This window comes from Artibeus jamaicensis, unplaced genomic scaffold (assembly GCF_021234435.1).
Source record: "Artibeus jamaicensis isolate MK-2021 breed Jamaican fruit bat unplaced genomic scaffold, CSHL_Jam_final scaffold_916, whole genome shotgun sequence".
NCBI classification, from domain to species: domain Eukaryota; kingdom Metazoa; phylum Chordata; class Mammalia; order Chiroptera; family Phyllostomidae; genus Artibeus; species Artibeus jamaicensis.
In genome coordinates this window covers 23510400-23523776 of record NW_026522059.1, presented here as the reverse complement: position 1 = coordinate 23523776, position 13377 = coordinate 23510400, and the positions used below count along the sequence as shown (strand labels likewise).

Here is a 13377-nt window from a genome sequence, read left to right as displayed (position 1 = left end):
ATGATAAGGAGACAGTCTCAAAGGCAGATGAAGGAGTCATCACAGATCGTAGTGGACTGATTCATGAGGGACAGGCACATCGCAGTATCTGAGGATGACCCTGCACAGGACTCAGCTTTTACTTTCTTCCCCAGTATGCCTTTGGGGTAAATCTCAAAAAGAGACTGCTAAATAGAATTGACCACTATATTTTTTGTGTGTAAAAAGGCCATTGTGAGTTGAGTGTGCGTGTATATCTATTATACATTCTATAATTCCTCATACTAACATTTGTATTCTAACCACACCATTCCCTTTGGTTTTAAAATACAAAAGAAAAGTACATTAGAATGGCTTTATTTACTGTTTCACCAATGAAAATAGTAGCATGTCCTTAAGTAGGCATAAACTCAGTGTGCTGAATTGTCCTATGCAGTGTATCTTCTCTGCACTCCAGATTTGAGTTTAGGCCTGATGAAAATTCTATAGTAGAAAGTCTTATAATGATATTATGGTTATGCTGTAAGGACATATGAGATCATCTTACAGAGAAAGAAGATGAGACCTTGAGAGGTTAAGTGGCTGGCCCCAGGTCACACAGCTGGGACCACGGCTGGCTTTTAGGGTCCCTGAACCCTGCCCCGGGTTTCCGTGGCAGCCTTACGTAAGGGAGGCAGTTTGCTTCTCCCTTCCCAAGGTTTCGGCACTGACACTCTTTTGCACATTGCACTATGTGCAAGCCCAGATATTCTGCCAGGAGCAAAACAACACTCCTTAAACACTCTGTGACTTTCAGAGCTGTATAAAATAAAAGGTTGAACTTGATGGTTGCCAGCTTGGAGGGAGTAGTTCCTCTTTGGCGCCAAATTGTATGTAGAGAACAGATGAGACTGTGGGAGTGAAGTTGGCAAAAGGGAAAGAGAAATGAGTCTATTCTTTTTTTACAAAAATGAAAGTATAATAAATATCTGGATAAGTTAGATGTTTATTATTCAGTTTGAGATTCTTCCCATTCAGAAGTGAAATATCTGTTTCTTTAGGGTGAGTACTCTTGAATGATAATTTTATATTATTTTTCTGAAGATCAAAAAGTGATTCTTTTTCTTTGGAAGTAGAGGGATTATTTTAATGACCTATATATATCGAGCTATTTGTGTTCCCTTTCCTGAAACATCATCATTTCTTATACTGAAATTCCTATATTTAAGCAGTGACGCATGGTAAGATAATGTGTTTCAACGATTTTGAGACCTAAAAGCAAATATATCTCAGAGATAATGATTATTTATTTTTTTTGCTTTGTAGAGATAAAACTGTCTTTGACATAAGGAGTATGGATAGAGTAGCCAAGAATTCTGTCATTTTATTTCACACCCATTTTGTTTTTGAAAAGTCTCTTATCGTGTGTGAGATCCCACAGGGCACAATGAACCTGAAGACTTTTGTGAGCAGAAGCTCTCTGGAATTTCCCTCTGGTGCTGCCCTTAAAGGGAATTTTGGAGAACTGTGCTCAGGAGAAACACAATCTAATGAAACCTTCCTGGACGTCCATTCATAAATGCATTGCAGTTCTAATGGTACAGGGTAGTGATTCCTGTTGTATCACAGTTCTGATGTCTTTGTGATTTAGAACTTTCACCCATATTCTGATTCAAAAGTATTCTTACATTTATTTGAGCTTGACTTTGAAAATGTGTGTCTAGCACATCGGTTTTTTCAAGCAGTACAAATTTGATAATCTTTTATTAAATTGAGTTTTATTGCTTTTTAAGCAATAATTGTAGGTGAAATACTGATATGCATGTGGGAGTTATTGAAGTGACCTGTTTAAATCTGTTTGTAATTCATTCATTCTCCTTCTCCCCACCTCACCCCCCAAAAACTCATGCTTTTAGACAGCATAGATAAAAGGAAGACCGAGGCTGTCACTCAAGGGACATCCCTTTATATTCTCTTTTAAAGTGGAAGCATATGATTTTAATGGAAGCACATGACTTACCCGGTCATGTCTGAATGATGTCTGGCATTAATTAGTCATGAGAATGTTTCGGTGTTACTGCTAAGTACCTGTTTTTGTATCATTACCCAAATGATGCTGACCCTACCAGACCACATGGAGAAGAGTGTTTATGTTTATGTGAAGTAATGCAGTATTTTCTGAAAGAAAAAAAAATACTAAGCTCAGTAGCATCAAGCTCAAACATTTACATGGTGTCCTGTATAACTTTTTAAAGGATATTTACTAAAAGACACAGTTTTACTAGGTGGAAAGCATCATACTAAAAGTTTTATAGTTCCATTCATGTCGGTAATATGGAGACTAAATACCGTGCCCATAATTATGGAAAATAAAATTACGCAGGGCCTTGAATTGTTACTTGATATTTTTGTTTCAACTCCAGATAGTCAAAGGTTTTAAGTCGTTTGCCCTGTTAGGATAGGCGGTTGGTGAAGGGACTTTTGAAATCCAGGTTCACTGTCACTAGAGACTGCATGCAGTTAAAGGGAGAGGGATCAACGTCTTCACGACTGTTGGACTGAATTTGAGTTTAATTCCCATGAGAAGAACTCCGAGGATGCATTAACCAAAACTTTCTCTGTGTAAAATTTCCCCTGTGGTCCTGCATGGTGGGGTCACACACACTACGATTTTTATAGAGAGAGGTGAATAATGCACCTGGGGGAGCCTGGCAATTTTTCTGGTTGTAAGTATAAAAGTCTAATGTCTGCAGTCATTTGGAAAAAATGTGTGTGCCTACTCTCGAATATGTCATTAGAGTTGAGAGAAGAGAAACAGCCCTGACTTGTTAAACAGCTGTGAATTTTGTCCAACAGGCCTCAGTACTGTGCACCTGCGACTCTGTTCTGGAAACAGTACACCAAGAGCATCTTCTTCCCATCCAGCCACGTCTCACAGCGTTGGTCTGAGATTGTCTAATGAGATTCTGTTGTATTTCCTGAACTCAAGGCAGTGGAGGCCAGTTTTTCCATTAAATGACACATCTCATTTTTTTAAAAGGCTATAGTGTCAGGCTCTTCTCATGGGTCAGATTCTCCTAAGACTTCTAGCTCTTCCTAAGCCTCATTTTGGAAATCTTCAACAAATATTTCCAGCACAGTTTCAACCCCCTAAGACTACATTATGTCACCCGCTTCTTGGGTTAGAATTATCCTCTGTTCTTTACCTTCGGGCTGTCTACTTTTATCTCCATTAACCTTTCGGCTGGAGTATAAACATTTATTGAAGGCTACCTCCTTTGTCGGTCCAGTAACTCCAGAGGTTAGTGAGAAGTGGATGCTAGTCTGACCTCTTTTATCTGCATTAGATGATTCTAATTATTCCTAAGAAATGACACTTTTGACCCATTTTGTCCTTGTCAAGTTTGTCTAGTTGTAGACTGTCTAAGCATGCAACTCTGGGTTCAGAGAGTGTCCAGGAGTGCAGATGTTTTAAACTTATAATGTGGAGCCTCAAAAGTACACACTATTTCTTTTTCTTTGTAAAACATTCCAGCTTCACGGAAATTCAGAGCTCCTGATATGTACCTTGAATTGACTTATTACTGAAAAAGACTGCTAGATATAGATAAAGTGCAAACTTGAACCTGCAAAAACCCATGGGCTATTTCAATACAAACAAAAACTGATGAAAACCTTTGTATAAGTGAGAATAAGCCAAGCAACATTAATATCACAACAGCTTTTTGCATAAGAAGAGTTTCTCAAGCTCCATGATTACTATGGTGACCAGGGCTTCCTCCCTACAGGCTGACAGCATGAAATCAGTGAAGGCAAGGTGTCACAGTGGTCCATTAGTTCTTACAGCTTCAGTGCAGAAATGACAGGAGTCAGTCCTTTCTCAATTTTCTTGGTCAAATGAAGTCATGTGACCATACCTAACTTTAAAGGAAACCTGGAAGGTAGAGAGTTGTAAATAAATATCAATAGCACTAATGACTACCACCATGTTTAAATTGTATAATAATTTTTCCCTGGCCAGATTGCTCAGTTAGAGTGTTGCGCTGATACACCAAGGTTGCAAGTTAAATTTCCAGTCAGGGCACATACAAGAAGCAACCAATGAATGAACAACTAAGTGGAAAAACAAATCAACATCTCTCTCTCCCCCTCCCTCCCTCTCTCTCTCCACCTCTCCTCCCCTCCTCTTTCTCTAAAAATAGTCATACAATTTTTTAAAATTGGATAGTGGTTTTTGTCTTGACTTCTGTGCTAATTACTGCAAACATTACCAGTGCCTGAGAAATAGTAGGGATTCAATACATGCTTTTTGTACATATATATATATATATATATATATATATATATATAATCTTCAACAAAAGTTTGGCATACATTTGAGGTGTACTGTATACTGTGCTGGCTGCTTTATATGACCAGCTTTGAGATAGAAATTATTTTCCACATTTCTCAGATGTGCACTCTGAAGTTCAAAACCTATATTATCTGACTCCAAGAACAGTATGTTCTTTATGCTGTGCCTCAACTATAAGGTCAATGGTGAGTCACAAAATGTTTTAAATTCCTAATGATAGAAGAAAGAATGATTAGTCATCACTGTGCCATTTCTTATACTTTAAGGCAAGAATATTAAACATATCTAGTAATTTTAGAATGACAGTGTAGATTTGGTGCTATTCCAGCTAAAGGAAAGTTGTTTTATACTTTTGAGCACATTTAATGAAAAAGTTGTTATTTAAAAAAAACTCTTAGTAATTCTGAATGCCTTTTGTATTAGTTTTCTGTTGTGGTCAAAACAAATTTAAGCCACTTAGTGGCTTAAAACCACAGGAATGTATACATAAAGTTCTGTAGATCAGAACTCTTATATGAGTCTCTCTAGACTTAGATCAGTTTATCAGGATGTGTTCTTTTCTGGAGGTTTGGGGGGATTCATTTTCTGCTCATTCAGTTTATTGGCAGAATTGAGTTTCTTAAGTTTGTAAAACTTGAAGTCTCTATTTCTTTGCTCCCTGTAACCAAGGGTCTTACCCACTTTCTAGACCACTACATCCCTTAGTTGGAGGCCTCAGCATGCCACCTGCAAATGCAGCAGAAGCAGGTGGAATCCTTTTCATGTTGAATCTCTTTAATCTACAGTTGCCTTTCTCTTCTATTAATACATAAGGACTGATGTGTTCAGATTGGGTCTCTCCAGGTAATCCAGGGTTACCTCACCATTTCATGTTCCTAAATCTAAATCATATCTTTCAAATCCCTTTTTCCAGGCAAGGTATATATTCACAGGCTTCAGTGGACTAGGGCATGGGCGTCTTTGGGGACCAGTTTTCTGCCTGCCACACCTTTTCTGTTTGCTCTCTTTTCCCATCATGTGCCACCTGTATTCTCAGTAGGGTAGTGGATAAAGATCATGGCCTCACTTTCTTCATTTGTGAAGTTAGGGCAATTAAAATCATTGAATGTAAAGTTGCTTCCACTCAACCCTTGTATGAATGAACCGTTATGATAGAGAAAGGCACAAGGCACAGGAAGGGAGTCTAATGATCAATGTGGATATTATTATTTTCTATTCATGGATTTCACTGGAGTGTAGATTTCATATAATCCTGACTAACTCTTTCCTTCTCACACTTGGTAATCTTCTTTGAAGGCCGTCAATCTCTACGAAAGTTGACTTCTTCAGAAAGAAATTCACTTACCTCCTCAAAACTGTAATAACTGGTCCCTTGAGATTTTTTTTATCTACTTACTTACTTTACAGCTTGGATATAGCTTTCAGGAAGTCTTTGGTACATTTTTGCTTTTGCTTTACTGATTTGGATTAAAAGAAATTGTTTTCTCTTCAATTTAGTTTCTTAGTAAGTTATATTCTACCTATACCCAGACATAAGAAATGCTTTCAGCATTTAAAAGGTGTTATGCCTAACTCATCATTAAGGAAAGATATTATTAATGATTTTTATTTATGCTACAACATTAACTGCCTTAAATCTTAATTTTTTCACATACAAAACTGGAGAAAATGTTTATGACTAACTGCTGGAGTTGAAAAATCAAAAAAAGATTCTGGGGAAGTACTTAATATGCAACATTTAGCAAGTACCCAAATATAAACAGCTAATGTTATGTTAATAGTAGTAATAGTAAAGGGCAGTAAAAAACTCATGCCAGTTCACTCAGGACTTTCCAGTATTAGCAATGAAAGTGTAACATTTTTGGAAATCCTTTAATCCCAGGAAAACCTGAGGGTTGGTCATCCTAGGATTAGTAGTTTAAAACAGAACTAAACATAAATTAATTTTAGGTAAATAAATAATTACCTAAAAGAAATTATTTAATCTTTGAGTTGCAATTTCTTTTTTTTTTAAGTTTTGTTTATTTGTTAGACCGAGGGAAGGAGAGGGAGAGAAACATCACTGTGTGGTTGCTTCTCACATGACCCCTACTGGGGACCTGGCCCGCAACCCAGGCATGTGTCCTGACTGGGAATCAAACCAGAGACCCTTTGGTTCTCAGACCCACACTCAATCTAATGAGCCACACCAGCCAGGGCTTTTTTTTCCCCTAATTCCATAAAGGTTTTATTATTTTCTTTTTCAAATTCAGTGGGTTGCCTTTAAATTATATTTTATTGATTATGCTATTTTGGTTTTCCTTCTTTGCCTGAATCCACTCAGCATTCCCCACTGCCTCAGGCAATCCCCCTACCGTTGTTTATGTGCATAGGTCATACGTATAATTTCTTTGGCTACTTCATTTCCTATGCTGTACTTTACATCCCCAGGGATGTTATGTGACTACATATTTGTACTTCTTAATTCCCACACCTCTTCACCCATTCCCCCATATCTGCTCCTCTCTGACAACCATCAAAACGCTCTCTGTATCCATGATTCTCCCTCTGTTCTTCCTGCTTCCTTAGTTTGATTTGTAGACTCAATTGTTGATAGATATGTAGTATCATTTTATTGTTCAGATTTTCGTTGTCTTTTTCTTAAATAAGTCCCACTAATATTTCATATAACAGTGGAGTAGTGATAATGAACTCCTTTAGGTCTTTTTGTTTGTTTGTTTGCCAGGGAAGCTCTTTATCTGCCCTTTGATTCTAAATGATAGCTTTGCTGGGGAGAGCAATCTTTGCTGTTGGTCCCTGTTTTTCATGACTTTGAATATTTCTTGTCAATGCCTTCCAGCCTTCAAAGTTTCTTCTGAGAAATCAGCTGTCAGTCTTATGGGTACCTTGTAGCTAACTTCTTTTCTCTTGCTACTTTTAAGATTTTCTCTTTATCTTTAACCTTTGGCATTTTAATTATGATGTGTCTTGAAGTAGGCCTTTTTGTATCCATTTTGTGTGGGACTCTGTGATTCCTGGACTTGTATGTCTAATTCCTTCACCAAATTAGGGAAGTTTTCTTTCATTGTTCTTTCAAACAGATTTCTGATTTCTTGTATTCGCGTCTCCTTCTGGCACACCTATGATGTGAAGGTTGGACCTCTTGAAGTTGTCCCAGAGGCTGTTTATACTGTCTTCCTTTTTTGGGATTCTTTTGCCTTCTTGTTGTTCTGATTAGGTTTTTTTTTTGCTTCCTTATGTTCCAAATTATTACTTTGATTCTTGGCTGTATCCACTCTACTGTTGTTTCACTGTAAATTGTTACTTCAGTTTCTGACTGGATTTTTCTATGCTGTTAAGGTCATAACCAGTGTTTTAAACTCTACACCTCATGGATGGCTTATTGCCATTATATTTAGCTCATTTTCTGGAGTTTTGATCTGTTCTTTCATTTGGGCCATGTTTCTTTATCTTTTCATTTTGGCAGCTTCACTGTGTTTCTTTCTGTGTATTAGGGAGAGCTTCTTTGACTCTGTATCTTGGTGGTGTGGCCTCATGTAGTAGGTGCCCTGTAGGATCCAGTGGCACCACCTTCCCTATCACCCATGCTGGGTACTTGAGGTTCACCCTTTGTGTGGGCTGAGTATACCCTCCTCTTGTAGTTGAGCCTTGATTGCAGCTGGTAGGTCAGTGGGGAGGGATTTACCCAGGACAGTCAGCTAGGAGGACTGACTGTGACCACTGACCACCGCCCTCTGCCCTCCATGGAGGATCCATTGTGCAGGGGCAGAATGGGTGGTGGTGTTCTGATTTGGTCTGTAGTTGCCAGGAGTTTCCTGGGTGGTGCAGGGCAGGGTCAGCCCCCACCTATGTTTTACCCTGGGCTATCCTCTCTGAGCTATAAAGTAATCCGAGATGGCCGCTACTTGTGCTGGGCTTGGAGATTCCCAGGTGAAGCCAAACTGTGAATCCAGGCTGGCCGCTGCTAGTGCCATGCCTGGGGATCATTGAGGCCAGCTGCTGCTTGTTTGGGAAGATTGAGGAAGTTGTAAAGCATGAGCTAAGACTAAACATACATATGGAAAAGCAGCTTGGGTGGGACATAAGTTGGGTGGGGCAGGGTCTCAGGGGGATGATGTCCAGGGCAGGGCAAACAATATTAGCCAGGTCGATGGAGTCTCAGGTATGGTACTAGCTTGCTGGCTCAGTGCGAAGCGGATTCAGAAAAGGGACACAGGCCTTTTCTTGCCTTGATGCCATCCACTTCAGTTCCCCCCTGTATGCTGCTGGTTCCTTTTAAGCTGCTATCCCTGTGCTGAAGCCCAGAGGGAGGGAGTCTATGTAGGTGAGTCAGTGTGTGGCTTTTTTAAGAAGAACTGCCTGGGGCTCCAGAAGTTTTTTCCACCAACTCAATCCTCACTGGTTTTTTCAGCCAGAGGTTAAGGGGACTTATCTTCCAGGCACTGGAATCATGAGATGGGGGCCTGGTGTGGGGCTGGCACTCCTCACTCCCAAGATATCCCTCCTTAATTTTTATACATCACTCGTGGGTGTGGGTCCAGCCCGTTCCATGTTTGCGCCCCTCCTATCAGCCTGGATGAGTGCGACTTCTTTAATTCCATAGTTGTCAGACTTCCATTCAATTTGATTTCTGATGGCTCTAAATGATGATTGTTCTATATTTTGTTGTACTTTTCATGTGGTTGTGGGAGGAAGCGAGCTATGTTTCCCTATGCCACCATCTTGACTGGAAGTGAGCTGTAATTTCTTTGTCTGAAAATATGTATGAAATAATAGAACACTTATCCTTCCTGCTTAAGCCATCTTGACTGGCTTTACTCTGCTTAGCAATTTCATCACTAAATGTTCTGCTTGATAAGAAGCAGTCCTTCAAGATCTGTTTATAACCTGCCCTTCCTCTTGTCAATAATGATAATAATATTGATGATGATGATGATGACAGCCAATGCCTTTCTAGTGCTTTCTGTATACCAAGAACAGCTCTGAAGACTTTATAAGAACCTAAAATAAAAAGTCTCAGAACTACACACCATTTTCTGTACACGACACTCATATTCAGACTATGGCCATGATATTACCACCAATTGTGAATTCTTCCTGTACATCCATTAAGGTCCTGCCTGAAAGTCACCTCTTCTCCAAAATCCACCCAGAATTCACAGGACAGGACTGTCTCTCTTGCCCTTCACTGACCCGCAATTTACTCATGAGATTGCACTCCCTACCATGCTACTTTTTGCATTTTATGAAACTTTTTAAGGACATATCTGTTTCCTTCACACAAACAAACAAAAAAAAGCCTGTTCATATTTCTAGCACGAAGCATTGGACTGGGTTGATTGGTTGTTTGTGGAATGAATGGAAGATCAATTGTTTTACTTTATACTAAAAGATTCCCTAAAGAATTTAAGTAGTCAATATCTGTTTTTCACAGAATCTATTGAAAATTATAAACGCTGATTTACTGTGTAGAAATCCATGTGGCATTATGAACTGTGGAGTATGAAGATTAATTTAAAATGCCAATCCTTCCCATGAAATAAGAGAACCCAGTAGAAAAGGGGCCAGGTGCCTATTGTTGAAGTCTGTTCTTGAAAATCAGAAGAAGAGGATGTTACAAATAAGACCAGGAAATCCATGCTGCACAGGTGTATAGATGGTGGGCTCTGTCCTGTTACTTGGTCTGCTTCCTGCTCGGAGAGCTGCTGACCCTGATCCGTGCACTTAACTGTTTCCCTGGCAGTAAAGACTGAAATGTGCATAATTGAGATCTACTATTTCATTGGATATGGGTCACTCTCATTTAAGATAGAAAAGCTTGCTCGTTCTCAAGTTCTATTTTGAAAATGGGAGTAAATAGAAATGGTCACTCAGACTGGTAACCATAGGGACAACTGGATAACATTTTTTGCCGAGCTTGTGAAAAAATTATAATATAAAATTGCTTCTTCCTTATAGGGCTTTCAGATAACTGTTTTGTATGGTTTTGCTTGCCAAATGTTAATGTACCTATTTTAAAAATTAAGACTTTAAAATGAATCAAAGTATGAACATGAAAAGTCAGTATTCTAGTATTTCTTATAATTGAGCAGGTATACCACTGCTATTTTAATAGTGAAATATTTTTTTGACTTCTTTTAAAATGTATCCATCATGATTAATTTTTCCATTGTATATTTTATGGTAGTTTTACCTCTTATAATACAATGATACTTCAAGAAATGGGTTAGCATTCATTTTTTGCATAGGTTTTAGTATGGCTTTGCAGTTAAAAATGCCTCTCATACATTATCATGGTTGTCATTCAGCGGGTGACCTGGCTTTTCCAGATTCCTCAGAGATTTGAAATGGCCAGATTACATGGAACTCCCCGAGTCAACACTTGTTAATGCCAATTTGGGAAATTTGTGATAGCTTATAACATGTGGGAGAGTCCCAGGCTGGGCTGAGATCTCTTTGGCAGGATCATATCTAGGTGAAAATGCAGCTCAAAAATTACCTTGAGACCCTCGTATTGTGCTCTGTGTTGTGGTTTTATGATATTTGATATACGGAACATGGGCTGCTGAATGATAAATGTCTGAATGCCCGTTCACTGTGACTCATCAGAAACCAGATTCTTGCTAGGCTTACTGTTTCCTCCCCAGTTTGTTTCCTGCTTTGTAAATGTATCAGTATAGTGAAAGAAATAGTTCAGGTGCCAAACAGCCTAAAATGATGAGCCTTTAAAGCCTTATATTTAAAACGTAAAGTGAATTACATCACTTGTCTCCCTGCGTCTGCACTTCTCAGATGGAGGGATATCGTGCTTTATTTGCTCTGCATTTGAATGTAGTCCCAATTCCTCTCTTCTAGTCTCTCTGGAGACAATGTATGGTGGATCATTAGCATTATTATCATTTCAGTTATAGTCAGACTACATATCCACACTTAGCAAAGGGGGGTGAGTAGATTGCTTTATTCATTCAGAATAAATTCCTACTCTAATATAAATGTTGCTCAGGATAGAGCTTTGAAATGGATCCTGATTCTTTAAATTCTTTCCCGTCTGTTTCAGGAAATAGTGAGATCCTGTTGATAGTCAAGTACAATGTGTCTAAAGTTCACTTCTAAACACTCCTTGCAATGAAAGTCATCTGCATGCTCTTTATAATTCAGAGCCACGAGAGATGTATCTAATCTCGGAGATCTGATCCAGTATCATTTAGGGGGGGAAAATCCTTGATAATAATTCTACCATTCAGATTAGTGAAAGCAGTAAAGCTTCACAGCTTCTATCGTCTTAAAAAGATATCATGAAACAGGGGAATAAGGACTTGGATTATGGTTCAGGAGATTTAGTTGTTTGTAAAAATAAAATGATTAGCACAGCTATTATTCAAGTTTTTAATCAACGAAAGCCAATGGCATCTGTTTGTTATCATTTTTTCTGCAGAAGACAAAGGCTCAGGTCCCAATGGTGCTGACTGCTGGCCCCAAGTGGCTCCTGGATGTGACTTGGCAAGGAGTGGAAGACAACAAAAACAACTGCATTGTGTACAGCAAAGGTAAATGCGAGATCTCTGGAACTGTTGAAAGCTGAGCATTGCTAAACCACATCAGACAAGCTGGAATGGGGGTGGAGAGTTGAATTTCATCTTCTCTCCCTTTTTCTCTTATGAAGCCCTTACACGTATCTGCAGCAATGCCTACTATTTCTTTTTTTTACAACATAAAACAAAAAATGTTATGCCATTAATTACTTAGCAGCATACACATTTTTCTAAACTCTGTACATTTCTGAGTGGCTTGCCGGGTCCCTTCCTTGTGGTTAGTTTTTAGCAATGGCCAGTTTGATGAAATCCCAGATTCCTCTGTTAGGCATTATTGATCAGAAAGTAAATTCCTTGCGAAATTTAGCAGTTCGTGTCAGGGTGTTTGCTGCAGGAGCCACCAGAGTCCAGGCTGTTTCTCGAAATCAGTTAGGATGGGAGGGTAGCTTGAAATGAAACTATCACGAAGGCGGGATTCGTCCCCATGGTGATTTCTGAAGGGCAGGAGGCAAACGGAAAAGAGGAAGCGGTGGCTTGCAGAGCTTTGCCTTTGATTTTGCTCAGCGTGACATCAACCGAGACTGCGTCATACAGCTACACACTGGCTACAAAGGAGCCGCTGCTCCGTGATAGCGTATCATGGGACGGACCCTCCAAAACACAGCCCCCTCCTTGTGTGTGGTGCCGTTATGGGCACTTTTCTCCAGATTCAAGTTACGGACCCGAGCTCTGTACTTTTCCAGTGAAACCCCTAATCTCTCTTCTTTGCAAATATTGCAAAACCTTGCGCTTCTCATGTTTAATTTCTTTTAGCTTTCATTTTTAACCAAATAGACCTACTGAGATCAAAGATTTATTTGCACATTGAACCTAGAAACCATGAAAGCATACAAGGGAACAAGCAAATAAGCGCCCCTATCAATGTATTAACATATAAAACACTAATCATAACATCAAAGACTCTTAAAAACTTGCTAGAAACAATTACAACTTGTTCCTATAATCATTACAATTTGTACACTTATAAGAGGATTGCCTTTAAACTACCATAAGCCTTTGAAAGTTGAAACACCGGAAAGAGGGAATTTGCAAGCTAAAAAAAAATCTGTACACCAGGATCTGATTATATTCTTTTCCCTTCTAAAATTGCTGGTCTCGTATCCACTCATTCTATAACCCCAAATACCTGTCGTATCCTGGTGGGAGCTTTTAGCTGGAAGACAAGATAGGTTTTCTCAGGATATGTCAATATGATCTATTAAAGTGGAAAGAAATAGTATGTATAGTGAACCTCCCCCCCCAATGCCCACATTCAGAATGCAAAATAAAAAAGTGACTTGGAATATAGGGTCAATTGCTGGGAATAAATTTTTTTGCTCTACAAAATCTTATCTTCGTGTTGGCATTATAATACGCACGAAGCAAGGAAATAGCTGTTCTATCACAATCCAAATCCAGTGCATTTGTAAATCAGGCATTTTAGAAGAAATGATTGTTACATTGTTATGTAAGGAAAATAGTAACAAAACTGTA

At 38.9% G+C, this 13377-nt stretch overlaps 1 protein-coding gene across 2 annotated transcripts in view; it reads left to right on the top strand.

The window, feature by feature from the left end:
• ZFPM2 (zinc finger protein, FOG family member 2) overlaps positions 1 to 13377 on the top strand; it is a 443641-nt gene that overhangs the window by 278601 nt on the left and 151663 nt on the right. For both annotated transcript variants that reach the window (XM_037133398.2, XM_037133397.2), the window contains one exon: positions 11748 to 11859. In XM_037133398.2, the coding sequence (XP_036989293.2) occupies positions 11748 to 11859 (112 nt within the window). The remainder of the gene's footprint in view (positions 1 to 11747; positions 11860 to 13377) is intronic.